The 26883-nt window shown below is 42.9% G+C and overlaps 1 protein-coding gene across 3 annotated transcripts in view; it reads left to right on the top strand.

The window, feature by feature from the left end:
* Window positions 1-26883, top strand: part of Thada (THADA armadillo repeat containing) — a 301738-nt gene that overhangs the window by 241509 nt on the left and 33346 nt on the right. For all 3 annotated transcript variants that reach the window (XM_050146143.1, XM_050146144.1, XM_050146142.1), the window contains 4 exons: window positions 19365-19738; window positions 20448-20566; window positions 21135-21207; window positions 24284-24437. In XM_050146143.1, the coding sequence (XP_050002100.1) occupies window positions 19365-19738; window positions 20448-20566; window positions 21135-21207; window positions 24284-24437 (720 nt within the window). The remainder of the gene's footprint in view (window positions 1-19364; window positions 19739-20447; window positions 20567-21134; window positions 21208-24283; window positions 24438-26883) is intronic.

Below are 26883 nucleotides of genomic sequence, written 5' to 3' on the forward strand. Positions count from 1 at the left end.
CCGCGGAGACCAGGAAAGCAGAAGCAGTGTCTGGGAGCATGCTTGCCAAATTTATAGGCAAACTTTAGCCTGAGGCGAACACGCCCCCTAAGGGGTGGGACTTATCCCTACATCTCCCCTTTTTGTCTAAATAAGACAGAACTAAACCAAATACAACTATATACAATAATAACAAATAATAAATATAACAAACAATATTGAGAATCAAAAGTTTTGCTAAACATTCTGTCTCAAGGAGTCTAAATAATGTAGAGAGTAACTACAATTATATAATCTTCAACTCCATCAAAGATCCGAGAAGGCAATAAATATTACTTAACAAACGAGATATATCCAAAATGTGTAACAATTGACAGAGACAACTGACTACCTGGGCAATCACCCAAAGTCTCGTTTGCAATGTTGAGTCAACCAACTTTGGCTAAGGCCTAACATAACTGACATACCATTATTAAAGGCAAGGAACTTTTCAAAACTATCTTACCCTGTCTTGGCAGGATATGACAGTCCTGTTGTATCCATTGATGCACGCTCTGTATCTTTGTCAGTGGTTGAGGTATGGGCTTTTCTTAACCCAAAGGCCAGTTCTGCCAAGAAGACAAGCTCCCAGTGGAGTGTCTTTGGTGCTCAACGTTCTCTCGGGAATAGAGCGGTGTTGCCAGGAGCAATTGTGTCTCACTATCACGAAACTCTGAGTTATATTAAAGGCCATATTCTACAGCTCTCCAAAGAGGTTGAAGATTATCTATCTATACTGAGTATAATCTCTATATATCTAAAGAACCTGATTAGTCTAATTACAAATGACAAACTTAGATGACTATTAATCTATATAATTCTCAATATCTATCTAACTTAAAGACTAAAACAATAAACAACTGTGCAATATATGAAGACAATGATCTTCATCTGTAAACAATGTCATTACATATCAAATGTAAACAATGTTATTACATAAATAGTATCAGAGGTAGAAATGTACATTGTGATATGGTAGATGTATCAATACAATATAAGCATATTCTTATACAAAAATAGAGGTAGGAACACTCACATTCAATATTCAATATGTCAATATACAGAAAACAGTACCAATACAATTTTCTAAAAACAGTAACTCACAAATACCAATCATCCCATCAAACCAGTTAATCCCCCCCCCTTTTTTTTTTTTGAACATACCCCTAATTCCATAAAACATCTCCCCATCCCCTCAACCCCAAACCAACCACTAAAAGATGTCCCTAACCCTGAGGGCAAACTCTGTTGGGAGAGGGGACGTCGTCCTCTAAGATTGCTTCAAGCTGACATGGGGGCGATGTTCTCCTTAGGGGCTCCTGTGAAAGCAAATGATGGTAAAATTCCCAAATTAACCTTTGACCTAAGAAAATTATAACTAGTCCCTGAGCACTTTGAGAAGGTCCGGCCAGAGTGTTGTCAAAAATGTGCACCATTCGAAATTGTCTTGTGCAGTTGGTACCAAAAAACAGGTCTCATATTAGCGCGTAAAAAAGAGAAAAAGAAAAAAAATATTCATGACGTCATAAAAACCAGGTTGAGTTGATGTTGTGGGGCCCCATCTTCATCCTGGAAACTTCAAAAATTACTGTAGGGAAATTTGTTGCTTGTTATGGGAAATTTAAACATTAACAACAAGGACATATTCTGACATATAAAGAAAGACACAGATATGAGGAAAAGCAAAGAAAGTTTATCAAGTATATAATTATCCTCATTCTGTCCCATTTCATGGCTCCTGATCTGAGACAGAAACTCTGAGATATCTCTTATCAACAGGCTTGGAATTGAAGAGGGACTGAGCCATAGTCCAACTCCAAAACCAGCTCTACATATTTATAAAGAAGCGTTCAAAGAGAAAAAAGAAAATATATATATAATCAATACTTACTCATGTTACTGTTGAGTCTTAGTGGGTCGTAACTATTTTCCATCCATCAGTTATTAAATATTCAGGGTCCCTTAAATTCTTTGAAGATCAGTATTTTCCTGTGGAGATAAAAAAAAAAAAAAACCCTGCCCCCAACCTACCTGAATTCCTTACCATCAGTATGCTCGCCATCCTTGTGAATGAATTGTTATTTATCTTTTCCAAATGGCTTTTCTTCTTCATACCGAACCTTTATTAATTTTGACGGTATCCACAATTGTTCCTCACCTGTGGAGATAAGAGCAAAACCCCTTCCCCAACGCAGCACATCTCCTGGCTTCCATTGTGAGGTCAGCACATCCTTGAAATAAACTGGTTGATTTAGTTCAGTAGACTTTTCCATTATCCAATGTCTTTCTGCAGCCGTTGTCCCCTTCTCATTAGCGTTAAGAAAATTCAAGGTTAACAAAGCATTATGTAACCTATTTCTGGGGGTGTTTTCCACCCCTTTCTGTTTATTCAACATATCCTTTATAGTTCGATTTGATCTTTCTATGACTGCTTGACCTGTAGGATTGTATGGTATACCTGTAACATGCTTGATATTGTAATAGTCAAAAAACCGTTTCATTTTCCTAGAGGCATAAGCAGGACCATTATCTGTCTTTATTTGTGTAGGTATACCCATGATAGCCATGACTTCTAATAAATGAGTGATTACTGAATCAGCTTTTTCTGAACTTAAAGCAGTTGCCCACTGAAAGCCTGAATAAGTGTCAATGGTGTGGTGAACATACTTCAATTTGCCAAATTCTGCAAAGTGAAACACATCCATCTGCCAGATTTCATTCCTTTGGGTGCCCTTTGGATTAGCCCCTGCAGGCAGTGGCGTTTGGTTATAGAAAGAGCAAGTAGGGCATTTCTTTACAATCTCCTTAGCTTGTTGCCATGTGATAGAAAACTCTTTCTTCAAACCTTTGCTATTAACATGATGTTTTTTATGAAATTCAGAGGCTTGTAGCACACTACCAATCAATAATTGATCAATTTCTGCATTACCTTGTGCTAGAGGACCTGGCAGACCCGTATGGGATCGGATGTGTGTTATGTACATAGGGCAAAGCCTGTTCCTGATCAAATCTTGAACCTGGATAAACAATGAGGTTAGTTCTGTATCATCAGGTATAAATTCAGCAGTTTCAATATGTAAAATAACTCTTTCTGCGTATTGTGAATCAGTAACTATATTAATAGGTTCTCTAAAATCCCTTAGCACCATAAGAATGGCATATAATTCTGCCTTCTGGACAGAATCATAAGGACTTTGTTCCACCTTACCCAAGTCTTCCGATTTGTAACCTGCCTTCCCTGTTTTATTGGCATCAGTATAGAATGTACGGGCTCCAGTTATTGGAGCATCACGGACGATTCGAGGAAGGATCCAAGAAGTTCTCTTTATGAAGTTAAGCCTCTTGCTTTTTGGATAGTTGTTATTAATGTCTCCCAAAAAATTAGCACAAGCTCTTTGCCATGTTTCATTATCTTCCCATAATTTCTTTAGTTCATCAGCAGTGAAAGGCACTATAATTTCTGCTGGGTCTATGCCTGCTAGTTGACGAAGTCTCAGCTTGCCTTTTATAATTAACTCAGAGACTTTTTCCACATAAGTTTTCAGTTTTTTACTTGGTTTATGTGGTAAAAAGATCCATTCCAAGATAATATCATCTCTCTGCATTAAAATTCCTGTAGGAGAAATTTTGGATGGTAATATGACGAGAATACAATCGAGCTCTGGATTCACCCTGTCCACATGTGCCTGTTGTAATTTTTCCTCAATTATTGTCAGTTCCTTTTCTGCTTCAGCTGTTAATTCTCTGGGACTGTTTAAGTCTTTATCACCTTCCAAGGTTTTGTTCAAATGAATTATTAGATCAGGTGTTATCCCAACAGCTGGTCGTAGACTGGAAATGTCTCCTAACAGTCTTTGAAAGTCATTAAGAGTCCGTAGGCGATCTCTCCTAATTTGTGCCTTTTGTGTCTTAATTTTTTGCAAACCTATTTTATAACCTAAATAATTAACAGAATCTCCCTTCTGTATCTTCTCAGGAGCAATTTGCAATCCCCATTTAGGTAAAAGTATCTTTATTTCTTCAAACAGTCTGTTCAAGGTATCCATGTTTGAATCGGATAACAAGATGTCGTCCATGTAGTGGTATATTATAGATTTGGGAAATTTCTTGCGTATTATTTGCAATGGTTGGTTCACAAAATATTGGCACAAGGAGGGGCTATTTAACATACCCTGGGGGAGGACGGCCCAGTGGTACCTCTTGGAAGGTTGAGAATTGTTGTAAGTAGGCACCGTGAAGGCAAATTTTTCTCTATCTTCTTTTTGTAAAGGTATGGTGAAAAAACAATCCTTTAAATCAATAACTATAAGAGGCCATCCTTTTGGTAATAAAGAGGGCAAAGGGATTCCAGATTGCAGAGGACCCATAGGTTGAATAACCTTGTTGATAGCTCTGAGATCTGTCACCATTCTCCATTTACCTGATTTTTTCTTAACCACAAATACAGGAGAATTCCAAGGGCTGGTAGATTCTTCTATATGTCCAGCATCTAATTGCTCTTGTACCAGCTGTTCTAAAGCCTGTAACTTTTCCTCAGCTAGAGGCCATTGCTTTGTCCATATTGGTTTCTCAGTCAACCATTTTAGAGGCAAGGCTGTTGGTATCTCTGAAGGGGCTTCAATTACTTGTTCTTGTATGGCCCGAATGGCCGGTTTTCTCCGTTTGTAATATCTTTTAATATTATTCTCAGAAATATAGGCTCTAGAAGTAGCAGGAATGTTAATTTGGGTATTCCATTGTTGTAATAGGTCACGACCCCATAAATTCATTGCAATATTGGCTACATATGGCCTTAATTTTCCTATTTGTCCCTCAGGCCCTATACATTCAACCCATCTTGTGCTCTGTCTTACTCGAGATAGGGTTCCAATTCCCAGGAGCTGAACATTTACATTCTGAAGAGGCCAATACGGATGCCAAGATTCTGGGGTAATGATACTTACATCAGCACCTGTGTCCAGCAGGCCAGTAATAAAAATGCCATTTACACACACTCTCAGCTTAGGTCTTTGATCATTTATAGAAGTTTGCCAAAACACACGTAACTCATCTTTCTGCTCATTATCGTTTGTAACAGTAGGCATGAGGTTTCCTAATTGTCCTGACGAGGCACGTTCTCTGCAGAAACTGGAAATGACTGAACCATGTTTGCCATGGGGGCCTGTGAGGCCCCCCCTCTCACGTTTCCCGTCTGTATCAGGTTGCCTTGTCTATCTCTTGTAGACCTGCATTCATTCGTCCAATGTCTACCTTTTCCACATCTTCTACATAAACCTGAAGGCTGAGTCCTCCTATTTCTGTTATTTCTAGAAGATGCATTATTATTATTTCTGAAGATCCGTTGTTTACAATTCCTTTTCATATGACCCATTTTGCCACAATTAAAACATTTGGTATTCTGGTGTCTCCTTTTACCATTGGAAATTGCTTCTTCTACCCATGCTTCAGTGCCATAATCAAATGTATCAACATCCAGTGTATGCAAGACCCATTCTTCCAAGGGTGCTGATCTGAACCTTAAAGGCCCCAAAATCTTTTTGCATTCCACATTTGCATTTTCATAAGCCAAAGACTCAATCATTATACGTCTTGCGTCAGGGTCAGGTATCCCTATTTGCACAGCCTTAGTAAGTCTTTGTAAAAAATCACTAAAAGGTTCTCTCAGACCTTGTTTAATTGTGACAAATGATTCCATTCTCTGTCCTGGGTCTTGTACCCTGTCCCAAGCCCTTAAGGCTGCTGTAGTGCATATGGAGAGTGTGTTTTCGTCCAAATTAGCTTGTTCCTGAGGGTCAGAAAAGCGTCCTTCACCTAGAATTTTATCTAGGGAGATGTCACTTCCCTTCGCCTTTTCTTGCTGTTCTAAAAGTCTAGCCTCTTGCCTGAACAAGCATTTCCATTTTAAGTGCGGCCCACTCTCAAGGACTGCAGAGCTCAGCTGGAGCCAGTCCAATGGCGTAGCTCTGCTTGTGGATGCCCAAGACTTTAGCATCTCTTTAACAAAAGAGGAATGCATCCCGAAAGTCATGACAGCCTGTTTAATTTCTTTGAGATCATTCATACGGACATGCTCCCATGTATCTTCCTTAATGACCCTAGGGTTTCTGGAACCAATCACCTTCTCTGTTGTTATTACTGGAAAGGCAGGTAGAGCTGTAGGTAGAGATTTGTGGAAATTGTCCCGGAGGGATTTACCCACAGATGTAGTTAAAATTTGCCTTTCTACCGTTTGTTCTTCTTCATCAGAATTTAGAAATTCCTCAATCTTTTCAATTCTATTCACCATTGCCTTCTGCAATGTCTGTATCTCCTGTCCAGAATTATGTTCCAAAGCCTTCATTGAGGATTCTAAAGTATGAAGTTTGTCCATTAGAGATAAGTTCTCATCTTTGGACATAATTTTTATGGCATAAACCGTGCCTTCTTGTATTGACAATCTTTCTGCCAATCTGTCATAAGCTTTAGACAAAATCCGATAGTCACATTCAGCAGTTTTGATTCTCTCAGTTACTATTTCAGTTCCTACAGAAAGGGACTGAAGCTTACAACCCAAATCAGCTGTTCCCTCTTCCATAGTAATGAGTTTCTCCTTAATATCAGCCACTAATGTTTCAGTTCCTACAGAAAGGGACTGGAGCTTACGATCCAAATCAGCTGTTCCCTCTTCCATAGTAATGAATTTCTCCTTAATATCAGCCTGTAATGTTTCAGTTCCTACAGAAAGGGACTGGAGCTTACGATCCAAATCAGCTGTTCCCTCTTCCATAGTAATGAATTTCTCCTTAATATCAGTCTGTACCTTTTTTAAATTTTCCTCAGTTGATCGAGTCATGTTAAACAAAGATCTGTTCTCCTCCTGGAGAACTTCAAACTGATTCTTGAGAAGATTGTTGTCATTCTCAATTGTTTTTAAGCGTGCAACCTCTGCTCGTAAAGACTTTATCATATTTCTATTATCAAACCATATAGTGCCAAGGAAAACTACGAATCCCAGAAAGATCCATAGAGGTGGGGTGATAGACACCTCTTGTAAAATCTCCCACATGGTACAATTAAAAAAACTGTTAAATTCTTGAATGATAACGTGTTCAGACATTTTAATTATAAAAGAAAATTTTTTTACCTGCAACGACTGATTCCTGCCAGTGGTGGTCTCTGTGGTTTTGGAGCCTGTCTTGGAACTAGCTCTTGTAGACCAGGTTGGCCTCGAACTAACAGAGATCCGCCTGTCTCTGCCTCCCGAGTACTGGGATTAAAGGCGTGCGCCGCCACAGCCTGGCTGGTTCGAACTCCCAGAGATCTGCCTGCCTCTCTGGATATTATGGGCCTGAAAGCCGAGTGTATCTCGGACTCAGCACTGGAGCCCGAGTCATAAACTAAGAAAATGACACCCAGGAGCGTGCTGTGTTAGCTAGCAGGCTACGCGCTTGAGTCGGGGGCAAAATAGCCCGACGTTGGATGCCAAAATGTAAGCGAATGCAGACAGATTGTCAAAATATAGACAGCTTTAATGGAGGAATAGACTTACAGAACCACCGTTCCCACGGAGACCAGCAAAGCAGAAGCGAGGGCTAGGAGCACGCTCGCCAAATTTATAGGCAAACTTTAGCCTGAGGGGAACACGCCCCCTAAGGGGTGGGACTTATCCCTACAATGGAGCTCCGTGGCTGAGAACTAGAGCAAGGGGTTGACTTCTGATGAGGAAACACTGCCAAAGCGACATCATTTAGACACCAGAATTCCATTCAACAGGGCAAGTGTTGACACCAAGAAGAGCAGATGATCTCAGATGGGCTGAGATAAAGTGCATGTGGTCCCTGCCATACCACAGCATCATCAGTACATGGGAATTTGCTAGAAAACAGTTTGCAGGGTCTTACTGAATCAGAAGCTCTAGGGTAAGCAACTAAAATTTGAGGAGACTTAGAGAGTTGGGTCTCACCTTTAATTGTATATATTCTCATTCTCTCCCTCCTCCCTTTCTCCTGTCCTTCCTTCACTCTCTTCCTCTCTTACCCCCTCAAATTAAATATCTTTATATCGTAACCCCATTGTATCCATAATTATGTGGCAATAATATCAGCCAGTTTTTTCAGAATACCCTTGTTAAAACTAATATATGTCTTCAATTTGGGTTTCAGGTAGAAGGCTTGAATGTGGGGCTTCGTACATACTACCATACACTCTACCAAGTGAGGGGTGTATGTGTGTACACGTGTGTGTGCATGTGGCACATATGTAATATCCACACATACATTTAAGACAAGTTGTTCCCATGTAGCTCAGACTGACCTTGAAGTAATGATCTTGTCTCAGCTTCCCAAATACTGAGGTTACAGATGTGTAGTACTATATTTGGCTTTATACTGACTTGTGAAAAGCAGCTTTGAGGCCTGTGCAGTGGTGTACAACTATAGTCGTGGCTACTTGAGAAACTGAACAAGGAGTTTGCAGCCAACCTGGGCAGCATAGAGACACCTGTCTCAGGGGCATTTTGATAAATCTGTATGCGTGGCTCAGGCCTTTTGATCGTCTACAAGCCTACAGCTAAGATTACCTCTTCCTCCAAACTTGCTTAAGATGCTGCTGCTAAATTACCTGTCAGCAGCCTGGTCAGCATCAGCATCCCTGACTTGGCTAGTTAGGAATGGCAGATTTGAGGTTCTAGGCTAATTTTAGGCATCATTGTTCTGGGTGCAAGGTAAGACTGAATTCCCCAGCCTGGGACCTGAGACCTGCTCAGATGGTGAGGACACAGGCTGAGAACCACTGTAGGGAAGGAATTCTGTGTTATCTCTGCAATTGCTCATATTAAAAACTTGGACACTCCTCCCTCCAGCCTCCTTTTCCTCCTTGAGCCACCCCCACTCAGTTCTGGAGCACAGTGGGGGCGATTTCTATAGTTTCCACCCACAGGACCTCCATGCAAGCAGAGGCTGGTCTTTTTAACTCACTGCTACATCTGAATCCTAAGAGGCCAAGAACAAAAGTGTATGTGGCAAGCCAGTGTCTACACTGTAGAAGGCCCCACTGCCCCAATGCCTGCCAGCAGCATTTGATCATGCTCACTCAGTCTTCTGAATTCTTAGTAACACTCTCCTTTGTGACTTCCCTAAAGAGAAAATACACCACAGTGAATGCCTTTCCTCTTCCCTTCTGGGAAGTACCAAGCTAGCATCAGCTATACTTTGCTAAGAGCTGTAATTCCTGTCTACACATTCATAACCCAGCCAACCCTGGGAGAGTTCTCCTGAGTGTGCCTCTCAGTGTGCCTCTCAGCTGGGACACAACACAGGACCACCTGTCAGCATCTTGACAAGGCAGTAACCTGTACAACCTGAAACCAGCTGAATCCAAACCTGCTAGGATCCATGTGTGCACACGCGCACGGGCTGTGGTTTTCAAAATGTCTGGAGCAGCAGCAGCTGCAGCAGCACCTATAAGGGCTAGAGGTGTGACTTCCTCAGTGAGAACTTGGTCTGTGGCTTGGCCAGGCATGGTGGCTCACACATGTGATCTTAGCAACTGGGAGGCTGAAGCGGGATAATTGCCATAAATGCACACATACCAAGGTCCAGGCCAACCAGGACCTTTTAGGGATAATCTGTCTCCAAAACCTAGTGCTTGAACTAAACCTCAGTTTATAGAATGCTTGTCTGACATCCTAAAGCCTTCAAGCTCTAGCACTGTGTAGCCCAGGTGTGGTGCTGCCAGCCTGCAACCCCAGCATCAGAGGATTTGGAGGATCAGCAGTTCAGGGCCATCTTAAACTGTGTAGCAAATTCAAGGCCAAGATGGACTACCTGAGACTATGTTTCAGTGTTGAAATAGGAGCAGCGGCAGGGCTGCGTCCCCGGCACCTGGCCCTCCACATGGCTAGCTTATGCCCAGAAATAATTACACGGAAACTGTATTCTTTCAAACACTGCCTGGCCCGGCTAGTTCCAGCTTCTTATTGGCTAGCTCTTACATATTGTTCTAACCCATTTCTAATATTCTATGTAGCCCACGAGCTGGCTTACCATGGAGGATCTTAACCTGCGTCTGCCTGGAGCGGGAGAATCATGGCGACTCACTCTCAGCTTCTTTTTCCCAGCATTCTCTTCTGTCTACTCCGCCTACCTAATTTTCTGTCCTATGAGGGCCGAGGCAGTTTCTTTATTAGTAAGAAATCACTCCCACATCATTTCCCCTTTTTCTGTTTAAACAAAAAAGAAAGGCTTTAACTTTAACATAGTAAAATTACATATAACAAAACAGTTATCAAGCAAGAATTACAGTTACAATATTTATATCTATTTTATCTCTTATCATAACTAAGGAAAACTATAACTATCCATTCTTCAACTCCATCAAAGACTCCAGAAGGATATAATATTACCTATCAAACAAGAAATAAGAAAACTCTAGAAATGACAGAGACATCTCGCTGCCTGGACAGTCACCCAAAGTTCCTCTGTACCGTTGGGGCATCCATCTTCGGCCTACAGGCCCATAGTATCCAGCAGACATTCTCATCAAGCAAGAAATTCCAAAGACAGTTCAGTCACTTTTTGCTGTGTCCTGCAGAATGTCTCACAGACTCTTTCATGAAGCAGGAACCCCAAAAGGTCATCTCACCTTTAGGCAAGTTCAGCAGTCCTCTCTCTGCGGGTTCTCTGTGTCCAGTTTATGCAACAGTCCAGGCAAGAGCAGTTTCTTGCCCAAATGGCTATCAAACTCCATAAGGATTCTCTTCGATGCCCATCTTCCTCTTGAAATAGATTGGTGCTGCCAGGAGCAAATGTGTCTCATTGTCATGAAAAACCCTAAGTTATTAAAATATCTTAAATGCCATATTCTGCAGCCTTTGAAAGATATGAAGAATGCCTATCTAACTAAAATATCTCTCTATATATCTAGAAAATCTAACTAACATGACTACAAGCTTAAGTATTAGCGATGATTATCCATTAACAACCTATATTTCCTAATTATACATTACATTTTTAAATGAACTACACAATCACAATACCTTAATCAAGATCAAAAATACATATACATATAACAAAATTGACCATAAAATCCATACCAATGCAAATTATTCATATCTATATCATATCCCCCTTTAAATGTAAAAGAACATTTATAAACAATATTTGGGAACATGGGCGTAGTTTTTTCTCTACAAACTGCTTCCTGCTGAATAGGGGCGTCGTTAATTAGGTTGTTCATGATATAACCTGTATGCTAGTTTCATCTCAGTTGGCAATTGAGCGAAGCAATTTTTTGAGGGTATTCACAGCAACCTTTCAGGAGGGCGTGGTCTATCATACCAAATCGGAATAGATGCAATCCACAGGGTCTCATCCTCTGCAAAAACAAAAGAAGACCCTCTCCAAAGCATCATATCCTTAGACCCAAATTCTGAAATCATAATACCCTTATATCCATTTTGGTTTAGATTGGCAGCCCATGTAATGAAATGTCTCTCTGTACTTAGCTCCTTCACAGTCAAAAATTTTAAAGAAAACACAATGTACATAATCCAGACTCTCTGTGAATTTTCCATTTTTACGTGGCTTATATTTCTTTATTTCTTTTAATCTATAACTCTCTGTACTTCTGTACTCTGTCTCTTTAAAGACTTTACCCTTTTTCTTTTTAAGACATTAACTTTATTCTTTATATTCTTTTTCTTCTCTTTCCCAAGCCTACGTACATTTATCCAACAGTGTCTGAATCTGTTTTATTGTGAATCTGTAATTTCTTTACTATACAGGAGCATTTCTTAAAATGTTAAGCATTTCTTAAAAACTTAAGTTGCACCATTTACAGGTAATACGGTACTGCCTGTGTCCTGCCCAGTCTAAACCTTAACTGCACGGTTTTAAGGTAATTACGGTAGTTCCTGCCTGAGATCAGCACAGTTCAGCATGGAGCAGCCGCTCCTGCCTCAGAGTCATTTGGTGCCCCTGAACCATTCACAGTTTCAGGCACACAGCAAGTCCACATTGGAGCCGCACTCAGCAGTTTAACTCTGAGACTGAGTGTGCAGCACAGAAACTCTTTTCATCCAAGTTACAGCCAAATCTGACATGCAGAGCACTGCGCAGTCTGAAAATGCGTCTCTGTATAGCGGCAGGAATCCGCCATGCTCTTCCGCCTGCCTAAGCCTGATTCTGCCTTCTGCCCAGGTGCAGGCGGGGAGCTCTGAGCCATCTGCACGGTCTCAGAGCACTCTCCTCCGATCCCAAGCGGAACACAAACATCCAGTCCCATAAAAGCCTTGAAATGCTTTAAAGCCAGAGTTCATGCTGGCAGCACAGCCCCCAGGAAGCCGCGCTTTAAAATGATGTAGCTTATTTTTCTGCTGTTGTAGCTGAATCAGGAATCTCTCTACAGCACGCCACCAACAAAACAGCAAAAATCTGTGTTAAACTCTCTCTCCCTTATTTTTAAGCCTTCTCAGGTTTTTAAGTGGATTTAGCCCATCACGTCTGGGCGCCATCTGTTGAAATAGGAGCGGCAGGGCTGCGTCCCCGGCACCCGGCCGCCCGCATGGCTAGCTTATACCCAGAAATAATTACACGGAAACTGTATTCTTTCAAACACTGCCTGGCCCGGCTAGGTCCAGTTTCTTATTGGCTAGCTCTTACATATTGTTCTAACCCATTTCTAATATTCTGTGTAGCCCATGAGCTGGCTTACCAGAAAGGATCTTAACCTGCGTCTGTCTGGAGTGGGAGCATCATGGCGACTCACTCTCAGCTTCTTTTTCCCAGCATTCTCTTCTGTCTACTCCGCCTACCTAATTTTCTGTCCTATGAGGGCCGAGGCAGTTTCTTTATTAGTAAGAAATCACTCCCACATCATCTCAGAAATTAGTTCATTAATTGGTTAATTAGCTAAAATAGAATAAGACTGATCCCTCCAAGGGAGGCACACTTGTGTTTCAGCTATTCAGCTATTCTGCTGGGGCCAGAGATGATAAAGGTGCCTGTCACTCAAACCTGAGTCCAATCTCAGGAACCCACATAAATGTGAAAGGCAAGAATCAACTCCACATGATTGTTCTCTGGCTCCGTGGATGTGCCATGCATTTCCACCCCCATCGTGATAATAAGTGAAGTGAAGCTTGAAAGGAAAACTTAGCTCTGGTGTATCCCTTTGTGTCACAGTTGTTGCGCAACATAGTATTCTATTCTAACCCACAGTCTGGGAAAAGTGTGGCTTGAGCATAGCTTGATGCCTTTCTGCCTCATGGTGCAGACGTGAAACAGAGCCTTGGACAGTCCTAGATCTCCTTCCTTCTGTTCTCACCTAGCTCTCCCAGCAGAGCTTCTTTTCAACAAAGAGTTAATCTTTTTTAAAAATTTATGTCTGTGTCTGTGTGTCTGTGTCAGCATACGTGTTGCCTGCAGAAGCTAAAAGGTGTCAGATCCACCTCCAGGAGGTGTGCTGTGAGTGCTGAGAACTGCACTCAGGTCTCTGCAAGAACAGCAAGTGCGTTAACCATTGAGCCATCTCTACAGCTCCTGAAACTTTTAAAACTTTTCTCAGTAATAACTATTGCATTCTTTTTGGTCTTTTCTTCCAGCTTTTATGCTCTCTTTACCTCTCTTAGTTGGGTTACTATTGCTGTGTTTATTTGACTTACACTTCCACATCACTGTTCATCATTGAAGGGAGTCAGGACAGGAGTTCAAACAGTACAGGAACCTGGAGGCTGAGGCCATAGAGGAATGCTGCTTCCTGGTTTGCTCCTCATGGGTTGCTCAGCCTGGTTTCTTTGAGGACCACCAACCCAGGCATGGCACCACCCTCAGTGGGTGGGCCCTAATTAAGAAATTATTAAGCCAGATCTTACAGATGCATTTTCTCACTTGTGGTTCCTCCTTCCCAGTGACTGTAGCCTGTGTCAAGTGACATAAGACTAACCAACACATTACCTAACGTCTCTTCTCTTGACTCATCTGTAAAAACAGAACAATATTCATTGTAACTACAAATATTCTCCATCCCACTGGTCCTCTGCACTGGTTTCTCTCTGCCCGCCTGTTCCCAAAGCCACTTATGAAGTAACCACTCTGAGGCTTAGTATTAACCACAAACTCTTTAGCCTGTTAACTCACACTTCATATTAACTAACTCATATCTTAAATTAACCCATTTTTATTATTTTATATTACACCATGAGACTCGTGGTTTGTTACCTCTTACTTCTTGTGTAGCTACATGGCATCTCCTTGACTCCACGTACTGTGTGTGTGTGTGTGTGTGTGTGTGTGTGTGTGTGTGTTTGGATTTCCCACCTGGCTTTATTTTGCTAAGCCATTGGCCAAAACAGCTTTATTCATCAACCCAGAAAAGCAAGACACATATACAGAAGGAGATCCCACATCAATTCATAAGTTGTTAAATGGATAAACATCCAACAGTGTCAATTTTGAAAGCAATTCTTATTTATAATGTTAAATAATAGGTATACAGTATTTTATAATAACCCAACAGAACATAATGCATAAATACTCAACAACTGACTCCTGTGAGTCACTAGAATTTTTAGGACAATAGGCTTTTCAGGGTTTTTTATTAACATAATTTTTTATTGATTCTTTGGGAATTTCACACCATGCACCCCAATCCCACTCATTTCCTAGCCTCTCTATATCCACCCTCCACCCTTGTAGTGTCCCCCCAATGGAAAATTTAAAAAGAATAATAAAAATAAGAAATAAAAAATAAAAATGCAAACAAATACAGCCTGGTCTACATAGCAAGTTCCAGGACAGCCAGAACTGTTATACAGAGAAACCCTGTCTCGAAAAAATAAGAAACAAGCAAACAAAACACTTCACTCCATCTTTCCCACCTCCCCACCGCCTCTTCATTTGTCTCAGTAGCACTGGGAGATGGTGAGTTTCATGCAACAGACCCTTTTGTCCAAACAACTTTACTAGCTTTACTTGGAAATGTTTATTATGTATTGTTTTGTTGGTCGGGCTCAAGACCTCTGACTTCTGGTACACCATCTATACTGATCCCTCACCAAAACTCCTCTTGAATATCTTGCTTTTGCCTGAGTCATGGAGATCCTGCAGCTATGGTTCTGTAGGACCAGTCCCTTCATACGCTCCAGCAGGTGGGGTAGATGTTGGGGAGTGCCAACTCAAAGTCCTGGATATGTGTCTGGGTGGTTGACATTTGAGATTTTTTTACAGTTGCCTTTTCAATATTGTGTGTATGGCTTTTCCTCCCCTTTAGTCTTAAGGCTCTTCTATAATAGATTTTCTCCTTGTCAAGTCTGAGTCAGACTTGAGCACCCAGTGTCTGTACCCCAGGGACCTTCCTGAACATGCTCCCCACCAATCCTAGTTCTTGTCAAGACTCCAAAGGAAACAAGCTGTTTCTGGGTGTCCCACTCTGGAGTCCAGGAGACCATACACTCTACCTAGAACTTCCCCCACAGACAATAGGTTCCTCCAAAACATTATACAAAATGATCCAAGCAGTCCGGGTTTTAACTACATTTAGGTTTTATTGGTTTGGTATGGTTTTCTGAAATAAGGTCTTCCTATGTAGCCCAGGCTGGCCTGGCACTTGCTGTCTCCTGCCTCCACCTTCAGTCTGTTGGGGTCAAAGCATGTACCAGCAGCTTGGCTCTTGATGACATTTTTTTGAGTTTTTTTTATTTCATGTATAAGAATGTTTTTTCTGCATTTATGTATATGCACCACATAAATGCCTGGTGCCCCTTTGAGGTCAGAAGAAGATATTGGAGACCCTGGAATTGAAGTTATAGATGGTTGTGAGCCACCATGTATGTAAGTGCTAGGATCCAAAACCAGGTCCTCTGCATGAGCAGCAAATGCTCTTTTGCCCTCTGAGCCATCTTTCCAACCTCCTTTCTAGGAGCAGATCTCTGAGCCATGTCTCTGACTTTCAATCAGTGAAATGTTATCCTTACAATGCAGTAGGTGAAGAGGGTAGGAAATGGTACCAAAACCCATAGAGATGGAGCGCTTCTACACGGCATAACATTGGGATTGGGGTCTTAGACAATGAGAATGACCTGAGTCTATCAGCTGCCAGGATTTCTCTGCTCTTGCACGGATACTTGTCTCCTATGGTGAGGTTTGCATGGCCAATGGTAGTACCCCTATTCTAGCTTCATTGCTGTTTTTGTGATAAAATACCAAAAACATGGTAGGGAAGAACGGGTTTATTCCAGTTTATAATTGCAGGCTACAGAAAAGTCAAGGCAGGAACTTTGTTGAGTCCCCAGTCAAGAGCAGAGGCTCGAGCCCAGCCATGCTACCTACTTGCACTGTTTCTTCAGTAGATTTTGTTTACTCTCATTCAGTTCAGGGTCCAGCCACTGAAATGGTGCCACATGTCTAGGATCTTCCCACCCCAGTTAATTATCAAGGCCATCTCCCACAGACATGCCCATGAGCCAATCTAATATGGTTCTTCAACTGGGAGTCTCTTCTCCAGTGATTGCAACTAGGTTGTTGAAATTCAAACTAACCACTGCATCCCCTCATCATACCTTCCAGGATGGGCTTCTTTTTGAAAGAATTTGTATTGTATAAATATTCCTTGTTTTAATTCTAGAATTAGTTTAAGTTTATATGGATCTTTAAGTTCAAAGCATTTCCTAAGCATTAAGTTACTCTTTCAGCTTCCTGTTTATGATAGTTCTATAAAGTCAGCAGAGTCCACTGAGTGACACTGAGATGTCAGATATTTAATGCTTTGTGTCCTGAAAGCTCCCTAGTAAGCCATGCCAGGGTAAGCTCATTCACCTTCCTGATAGCCTTATGAGAGTGCTTCCATAGACTGAGTTTCAGCAAGGTGCCGGGTGAAGTTCCCCAATGTTTTGTAGATGAAACCCCTCAGAACAACACCCAACTGCACGTGACTAAAACCAGAGAGAAACTGCTCAGAGTGGAATGGGAAGCAGGTATGAATACTTCCTGCAGATCTCTGTCTCCTGCCTGGCTTAGTGGCATTGTTAGTAACTATTTAGTTGTGACACTTAAAGCATTCTGTGAAATTGAGGCCACCCAGCCTTTGTTAGATGATAAACATATTGTATGAATAACTGGGTCCTGGGAGAGACCTAACTCACCTAAGTTGGTCCCAGATTCTTTATCACTTCAGCCCTTAAGCCATATTTTTCCCTATCTATTCTGTCTTAGTCCATTTTTCTGCTGCTACAAAAAGAATGTCAGGTGCATCAGAACTGATGGAAGTTTGCTTAACTTATAGTACTGGAGGCTTAGAAGTTCAGAACTGGGGGTGGTGGTTCCCTGTCTCTGTGACATAACAAATGAGCATGCATGAAACCAAAAGAACAAGAGGGGTCCAATTTATAGCCCTTGTAGCCTAATTACCACTGAAAAGCCCCCTCTTAATCTAGGCATGGTGGTGCACACTTACAATCCCAGCACAGGGAGGTACAGCAGAAGGATAACCCTGAATCCCAGACCAGCTTGGGCTATAGAAAGAGACCGTGTCTGAAAAAGAAAAAGAAAAAGAAAAAGAAAAAGAAAAAGAAAAAGAAAAAGAAAAAAAACCTCTTGATGTCATTTCAGAGACAATCACACTTCAACAGAGGTTTGAGAGGAAACATTCAAGCCATACAACCATTTTCCCTGAGGTTTTCCAATTCCCTCCTGAAGTACTTGGGGGAGGGGTGCCTCTTATTTAGGGTTTCAGTTGCTGTGAAGAGACACATGACCACAGCAACCCTTATAAAGGAAAACACTTAACTGGAGTGGCTTATAGTTCAGCGATTTAGTCCATTTGTGGGACATGGCAGTGTTAAGGTAGACATGGTACTGGAGAAGTAGCTGAGAGTTCAACATCTTGCAGGCAACAGGAAGTAGTCTGAAACACTGGGTGTAGCTTGAGCATATATAAGACCTCAAATCCCACCTCCACAGTGATGTACTTCCTCCAACAAGGCCACACCCCTTCCAACAAAGCCATACCTCCTAACAGTGCCACCCCATTTGGGGACCATTTTCTTTAAAACCACCAAAAGGGGTCTTTGTGACTTTTCTTGAACTCCTGATCTACCTCCTGTGTGCTGAAACTATAGGCATGGGATACTTTGTAGTCTTTCACCTGGTTTCGCTGCTGTAATATTGCCCCCTCAGCAATAAAAAGACTTCAGTAAGCATGTTTTTCTGGCTGTTAAAATAACCTCAGGCAGGTGTAGCAGCATATACCTGCAAACACTTTGGAAGTTGAGGCTGGAGGATCACAAGCTTAAGGGCTGCCTAAGCAGCAGGCAGCTTGAGCAGAAAGACCAAGAAGGAGTTCAAGGTCATCCTTGGGTAAACAGTGAATTCAAGGCTAGTTGAGACCTTTTCTCAAGAAACAATAGGTAGAGACTGAAGAGACAGCTTGGTAGTTAAGAGTGCTGGCTGTCTTCTTTAGAAGACCTGGGTTCAGAACCTACATGGTGGCTCACAGCCATCTATAACTCCACTTCCAGAAAATCCAGCACCCTTTTCTGGCCTCTGTAAGAACTACACACATGTAGTACACAAATACTCAGACAAAACATGCATCACATAAAATTAAAATTTTTTAAAAATATTTATTACTATACACTGGTGCTTTGCCTGTATATATTCTGTGTGAGGGTGTTGGATCCCCTAGAACTGGAGTTACAGACAGTTGTGAGCTGCCATGTGGGTACTGGGATTTGAACATAAAACTTAACAGGTAGACAAGGTTTAAGAGGGATTAAACCCAATAAAGAAAACAAGTTGACCATAAGTTCCAAGTACAAGACAGCTCCCCTCTCCGTAGTCAAATAAGAGGAGGGAAGCTTTCTACTGACTGCATCAGGATCCAACAGGAAGTCTAGTAGCCTGTTGTCCAGATCAAGGGAGGATAATGGCCCTCCTGGATAGATACTGTAGAGCATAAGACTACTCTGTGATCCACGATGAAGAAAACAGAGAGAGTAAAATAATGGTGGGCAGATGCCTACAGGACTGTCATTGGGAGGGCAGAATTAGGCCAGTGAGTGGAGTTCTAGAAAAATCGTTTGACAAAACTGACATTGTTAGTTGTGCTAACAATGAAGTGTGCTGTCTTGTGAACATCAGGTCACCACAGCATGCGCCCTGAGTCCTGTAGGAAGCTTAGACTTGTCCTTGGGCACTTTCCAGAGCAGGTCACTGGTCTGCATTTATTGAGTGTCCAGAATGGGCACAGGAGTTCATTTTCTGTGATGCCTCCCACTTTCCTGTATCCTTGCCTGGAAAACCAAATGAAAATATTACTTCTTTCTCTCTGTTTTTGTTTGTTTGTTTGTTTTGTCTTTTTTGCTTGCTTTCTAGCTTTGGAGAGTCTTGGCCTCTGGGATGATGTGAGAAGAATTGTCTTGGGATCAGAGCTAGTTACAGGGTTCCCCTGGACCTTCAAGGTGCCAGGCCTGCCACAGTACCTGCAGAGCCTTACCAAACTCGCCATCCCTGAAGTGTGGGCATCGCTGGCTGAGGCTGAAGGACAGGCAGTTCCTGTACCTCTCTCTTTCCCTCGGCTTCTGGAGTCTTCCTTTTCTGAAGTGCGCTTGTTAACCCTGGAAACCCTGCTGGAAAGGGCAACGTCCTCCGAACTGGAAGAGAAGGAACCACATCCCTTACTGTGTAGTATGGGAGAAGAGTTCCTGCTGTTGGCGATGAAGGAAAACCACCCAGGATGTTTCTGCCAGGTAGAATCTCTGCTGCATTGACACCCCTATGTGTCCCACATTGGTTTGGTGCTCACCACACAAACATGAGAACCCATGTAAATGCCAGCTAGTCATGACAGCTCACTTATAATGCCAGCACTTGGGTAAAGATGAGATCCCTGGGGAAAGCTGACTAGCTAGACCAGTCAAACCAGGAAGCTCCAAGTGCAGTGAAAGACCATGGAGAATGGTCATGAGAAACAACTGATGTCACCCTGGCCTCCATTGGCTGGGACACATCTCCCACATATCTCAGAGGTTAACTTAACTGATACACCTAATTCCAGGCAGATGGCTACCTGCCTGGTCAAAATGAAAGTAAGATTTCCAGGCTTGGCATCTCAGATAGTTAGGAGGCTGGGGCCTCTCTGGGCCACAGAGTGAGTTCAGAGCACTTAGTGATATTCTGTCCCAAAGCTAAGAAGTGCAAAGGGAAAGGAAATCTGGTTCAGTCTAGCATGTGTGAGACCATATAGGCTTCTTGTGCTGGTGTCAGGAACCAGGGACCCTCAAGCTTGTCATTGCTCTGCCCTCCCTCAGTTTCTCAAAGATGTTACGGAGGAAATAAGAAATCAGTGTCTTTTGGGACCTTTTGAAAATAGATTCTACTCCTTGTTGTTATGAACAGTAGGACCACAAGACTTTTCCCAGTGTATTTCTTTACCTTGTTTTCTTGGATTTGACTCAGGTCCTGAAGATTCTCTATCATATGAACCCCAGTGAATGGCTTCCCCAGACAGAATGCTGTGTTCACCTCTCCACAAAGGAGTTCCTGATCTGGACTATGGATATTGCTTCCAATGACAGGTTTGTCCCTGTGCTCCTGTGCAGTCTTGGTGGACTGTATACCCCTTCAAGTCCCCATGACGGAGCCCTCTCACTGTCTTCCCTTAAAGGCTCAGATACTGAGTTTCTTTCTCAGCTTCAGCCTGGGAGCTGTATTCTAAACTCCAGTAGAAGAGCATCAAGTTTTCTCACTAGTAACCAAAGGATACAAGAAGTTGTACAGTCAGATAAAGAATTTACATCTGCAAAAGTTACAGACTATATCTGTAAACATTTGTGCATAAAGTATGTTAAATATAAGTCGATTAGTTGTTAATCTAGCATCAGCAAAGCCCTGAACTTGATTCCCAGCACCACAAAAGCCAGTGTGGTAGCCACATAACTGTAATCCCAGCACAAAGAAGGTGGAGGTCAGAGGATCAGAAATTCAAAGTCAGCCTTGCCTACATAGTGAGTTTGAGGCTAGTTTGGGTTACACAAGAGCCTGTCTTATCTCAGATGTTTAACTTGGCTTGTGTATGTGGTAACTGTTGAGGATCTGTGAGTGTGTGTGTGTGTATGTGTATTTTAATTTTCTTTTATTTTCCAGATCTGAAATCCAGAGTGTCGCTCTGAAGCTTGCCTCCAAAGTCATTGCGTACCACGTGCAGACATGTGAGGAGGTGAGGCTGACTCTGTCCCTGTGCTGATGCCTGGCTTCTTATCCAGAGGCTGGCAGTGAAAGGGAGCGTCTCAGAGGCAGAACCACAGGAACTCAACAGAAATGTTACTTGTACTGGAGTTTTACTCTTGCAAAATCTCAGAACACATGCTTCCTTTTCTCTAGTTTTAGGCATTTTTGACTAGAGCCTCTGAGGGTGAAGCCCTCCCCAGCACATATATGCCCATTGCTTTCTTCCATTTCTGTAGCTAGACTCTGTTTAAGAGGGAATAAGCTGTCAGGCTGGAGAGATGGCTCAGTGGTTAAAGCACTGGCTGCTCTTCCAGAGTTTCTGAGTTCAATTCCCAGCAACCACATGATGGCTCACAACCATCTGTAATGAGATCTTGTGCCCTCTTCTGGTAGAAAACTATATATATAATAAATAAATAAATCTTTAAAAAAAAGAGGTGGGGAATAAGCTGTCAAATCAAGAATCTTATCTCTGTGAGTTTGAGACCAGCCTGGTCTACAAGAGCTAGTTCCAGGACAGGCTCCAAAACCACAGAGAAACCCTGTCTCGAAAAACCAAAAAAAAAAAAAAAAAAATCAAGAATCTTTAGGATTACAACTTAATGAGCTAAGTATGATCATGTATTGCACAGGCTGAAATACCCTGCCTGCTGTTTGAATGAGCTGTATCTGAACCAAGTCCCACGTATGCCCTTCCTGTCCCACATGCCCTTTGAAGGTGAAGTGGAACTAAGTAAGCTTCCTGGGAAAATGCTGTGAGACATACATACATACATACATACATACATACATACCTAGGTGTATATGTACCTAGGCTCAGGAAACACTGTGGAAAAGGAGACAAAAAGAATTTAAGAGCTGAGAGATGAGGAGAAGGGCAGTGAAATCCCATCCTCTAGACAGGACACATCAGTGTTACTTATCCTAGGCCTGCACAACATAGGTCCTCCTGACAGTCAGTCATGGATAGGGGAGGGATCCTGCCCCTTGAATCATAGGCTACTAGTTCTGAGAGAACAATCATTTAAGTTATGTAAGCACTAGTGAACCTGCCAGACTCCAGCAGACAGATGGTCCTAATGAAACCCAGGGGCACAAATAAAACAAAACATGGTTATGGGATAGAGGGGAAAGGAGAGGGAAGAAGAATAACAGCAATAAGAATACACTATATACTTGTATAAACTCTTAAAGAACACATTTGATTTTTAAAAAAGAAAGACAGCACCATCACAAGGTAGTGGGCGAACAATGGCCAATCTGCAGTACAATTAAATTTCCTCACTGTGCTAGTGGAGACAGAGATGCTGAAGATGCAGAGAGGAACAGATCCGAGTGCACACTAGTGTGAGAAAGAGAGTGCTGAGTCACTGGCAGACTCTGGAAACCCAAGGGGAAGGCCGGGTTTTAAAGATCAGATTGCCTGAAGAGATGAAGAGATGGCTCAGTGGTTAAAAGCACTGGCTGCTCTTCCAGAGGTCCTAAGTTCAGTTCCCAGCAATCACATGACAGCTCACAACAGCTCTGATGCCTTCTTCTGGTATGCAGGCATACATATAAATAGAACACTCATACATAAATAAATAATTAAAAAAAAATCAGATTGTCCAAGGCTGGGTCAGGGTAAAAGCCCCAATGTTAGCATTAGCAAGCAAGGAAGCAGATTCCTTGGCTCTGTCGTTCAAAGGCAAGACTGAGGACTAAACTTAGGTCACAGGCCACTCAGAGATATAAAAATTTTAAAAGTAAATAGAAGAAAACAGTGTTTGGAAGTAAAGAGAAATATGGAAAGACAGGATTTTCTTAAAAGATAAATAGGTCTGGGACTGTAGCTCAGTAAAGTAAAAAAGGAGCATTTGCTTAGCATGCACAAGGCCTGGGTTCCCTCCCTAGCACTACAACCAAACAAAAGCCCACCCCTGTAACCCCAGCACTTCTAAGGCTGAGGCATGCGGGCCCCAGTTGTGAGCCCAGCCACATAGAGAGACAACTGTCTCAGGAAACAAACAGACACAGCAGACCACCTGAAACCCGTCTTAAGGCAGCGAGCCGTCTCGACAGCAGAAGCCAGTCTGCCGAAGAAACCCTGCAGCTGCTCTTCACCAGTTGCCTCCAGCGAAGCTGTTTGGAACTTGAATGAAGTATTATCTCATGAAACGAAGTATTTTCTAAGGAGAGAAAAATCCAGAGAACGGTGGACCTTCATGGAGGGACACATTGCCAGGGCTCTGTGGGGAAACTGTGCTTTGGCATCAGCAGCTGAGAACCTCAGTTTAGATCTCCGGAGCCACTGCCCCAGCGCTCTCCGGGTGCAGTCAGAGAGGTTCAGCTCCTCGATGGAGTGTTTTGGAGACTGCCTCTGGTTCTCTGATGGTGGGCTTCATGAACAAGACATTCCTTCTCCCAGTTCTGAGGCTTTCCAGAGAAGGCCTTCTCACTGCCTGATAACTGCAGACATGGCAGAGTGTGGCACAAGGTGAGAAGGCATGAAGAAAGGGAGCAGACAGACAAACAGAAGGATTCGCTTGTGTGGCAGAGTTACTCCTATGAGGAGTCGCCCAGCCTGGAGATAACAGCATTTATCCACTAATGTCATGATGTCCCACACTCCTCACTGCTCAGAACGCCTTGCCCCATATAACATGTCACAGCAGCAGCTGGATTTCAGCACGCCCTTAGAGGAAACCTCCAAAGCATACCAGGAAGTAGTTCACATGGAATGAGAATCTCCATTATAGGGAAAGTGAGACATGAGTACAAAAGCTAAAAATAAACCAAGTGTCAAAACTCAGAGTAGAATATTATTTGACCATGAAAAGGAATAGATAAAAGATTAGAAACCTTGATCTGTTGACCCAGACATCACACAAAGCACATACAAGTCAGAGTATCACAGGTGTTTCACAGTCTTAAGTGTTGAAGTTTTAGAAAAAGTCTGTGAATTATGTACCTATAAAGCTTTTATTATCAAAACCAGTGGGGCTTTGCTTAGAGAGCCCTGAGCCACTGGTGTTTCCTGAGGCTGCAGGTAGAGGATCACTCATGATCTCCTTTTGTGTTCTCAGAACAAGGATTCCCTAGCCTCTGAGCTGAGGCAGTGGGTCCAGCTGGTTGTCCGGTCCTGTGAAGACCATCTTCCTACTGCATCTAGACTGGCTGCCGCTGCTGCCCTCACAAACACGGCACCCCTGTTCCTCACCAGTCCCCAGCCCATTCTCGGTAAGTGTGCTAAGCAGGGTGCCCACTGCACCCAGGTCAACTAACCCAGGAGGATATTCCAGACTAACAGAAAGGACACTGTCAGAGGCAGCATGTGTGGCACTTTGACATGTTTCCAGGATATTCTGTCCTCTTCGTTCATATTCTGGCTCTTTACCAACAGCTGCTTGCCTTCGTTCCCTTCAATCTTATCATCCAAGCCATCCCATGCACATTTTTTCAGAACACCCATGAGCTTTGAAGTCTTTCCTATCTTTAAATTTGACCCTTTTGGTAGTCTATTATTAAAAACTCTCATTTGAGACAGTGTCACTGTATAGCCCAGGAGAACCTCAAACTTGAGAAATTCCCTGTCTTGCCTCCCAAGTACTGGGATTATCAGTGTAGACCTCCACGCTCCACTGATGCGGAGCTTGGAGTGGGTTCCCACTGTCTCCAGGCTAAATCTACACATCCTTTAACACTAATCCTTTAACACTAATTTAATCCTTTAACACTAATTTAATCCTAAATCTAGGCCCTCTCTGTACTCCTTTGTGTTTTTCTGTTTCATCCCTGGCCCACCTTACTGCCTTGTCATCTGCCACTCCTTCCTCGGGCCTGTTTGTCATCAGTAGGAAGCAGCTATCTAGAAATAAACTCTGTCTGACTGACTTGTTGGCTTTTCAAGACTCAGCCCAACCTTTTCCTCTTCCAAGAAGCCAGGACTTCCTTAAAAGATGTAGGGAAGTGCTCCCCAGGACAACATGCTGCTGAGGTTAAGAAGGGCCAGGCTTCTTTTTGATGTCACCACGGGGCCATGGTTCCCTTTACTACTTAACTGGACTTGAAATCAGTCCTGGGACATGAAAGGTGCTATTCCAAAGTCAAATGGATGTGCAGCTCTGAGCTGGCTTCTAATCTGGTTCCTCCCCTCACTGCCACTCTTATGCCTAGAGAGCAGTAGCTAGGTTTAGCTTCATGCCAGAGATGCCAAAGGAAATGAAACCTGAGGAAAACTTCTGCAGACAAAGAACATGGGTGGGTGGGGGTGTATTTAATGTTTTTATTGTGTTGCTTTGGAGTTTGTTTCAATTTATAAACATAGGGTTTAATTAAAGGAGAACCAGGGACAGAGAGCCAGACTCCAGCACAGACCTGTCCTCCTCTGCATGTGGTCTTATTACCACTGGGTGCTCATTTCCTGTCTCTTCCTGACCACAAGTCACTTTCTGTTTCTCTTTACTACATTCAAGCTTGGCCCTCAAGAATCAGGCAAGGGCCCAGCCCCACAAGGAACTTTCAGTATTGTTATGGTGACAGATTTCCAGGGTTAGGGGGAGAATCAGTTTTTAGGTGGACACTGAAATTGAAGTTAGACCTGTGAAGTGCCCGCCTGTGCAGCCTCTGTCTGGGGAGCAGTTTTCCTTGCTGTTCTTTTACTTCTTTCTTCTAAGTGACATCACCGGCGACCCTCCTGTAGTTACAGTTTAATCATTGAAGCCGGAGCAATAGGAAAAAAGGCTAATAAACTTTAGGTTAGGTCAGGCACAGTGGTCTGTGCCTGCAGTCCTAGCTACTTGAGAGGCTGATGCTGGTAAAACTGGCTTAGGCAGCACAGTAAAACCCTCTCTCAGAGGCGCTGTGTTTCCTCTTCTGTGTCACGCACTCTCAGTAAGGTCAGTACCATTTTGCTGCACAGGGGCATATTTTCCTGAACAACTTTGGTAGCGTTGTCATTCACAACAAGTAAGACTTGTAAAACAACCTGAAATTCTTTTGTGGGATTGAGTCTTGGTTTGTGTTAGTGGCTGGTGCTAGGGATGGCATGACAAACAAGGAAAGATACAAGTGATGGCCAGTGGCCCACAAGCTCATGAAGAAAAGCCACCAGAGACTCGAGGTCAGCCTGAAATGGAAGAGGGAAATTCTTTAGAGGTTCAAGTGACCTTGTTATGGGAAAACTCAAGATGGATTCTTTGGCAGTGCACACCTGGAATGGCAGCCTTTGGAGGTGGAAGCAGGAGGGGGTCAGGAGTTTGAGGCTAATCTAGGACTGTACAGTGGGCTGCTAGAAGCCCTGTCTCAAAATTAAAAGACCATAGAGTCTGTGAGGAGGAGTAAGCATGATCTGGGAGCAGGGAAGAGCTGAACTCCAGATGGTGCTGTCGGCAAAGGGGGTGAGACCTCGGCTCAGACTTTTCTCAAGGCATGCTGGGTGCTGCGCTGCCCTTGCCCTCTAATGCGACGGACGCTCCACAGCCTGCACTTACACTGCCTGCTGCCTCTCTCCACCCTCCTATTTTCTGTCCCTGGAGCCTATTTCAATGTCTTCCTGCAGCTGCCCAACTTCATTTGTGACTGCTCATCACCTATATTCTAGAACTCATAGCCCTTGACGCTCCGCAGAACAGATTCTGCCTGTTGGCCATAGCATTTCCATATGGTCACTAGCAGAACCCATGCC

Source organism: Alexandromys fortis, unplaced genomic scaffold (assembly GCF_014885135.2).
Source record: "Alexandromys fortis isolate MF-2015 unplaced genomic scaffold, M_Fortis_MF-2015_v1.1 scaffold_42, whole genome shotgun sequence".
Classification (NCBI taxonomy): domain Eukaryota; kingdom Metazoa; phylum Chordata; class Mammalia; order Rodentia; family Cricetidae; genus Alexandromys; species Alexandromys fortis.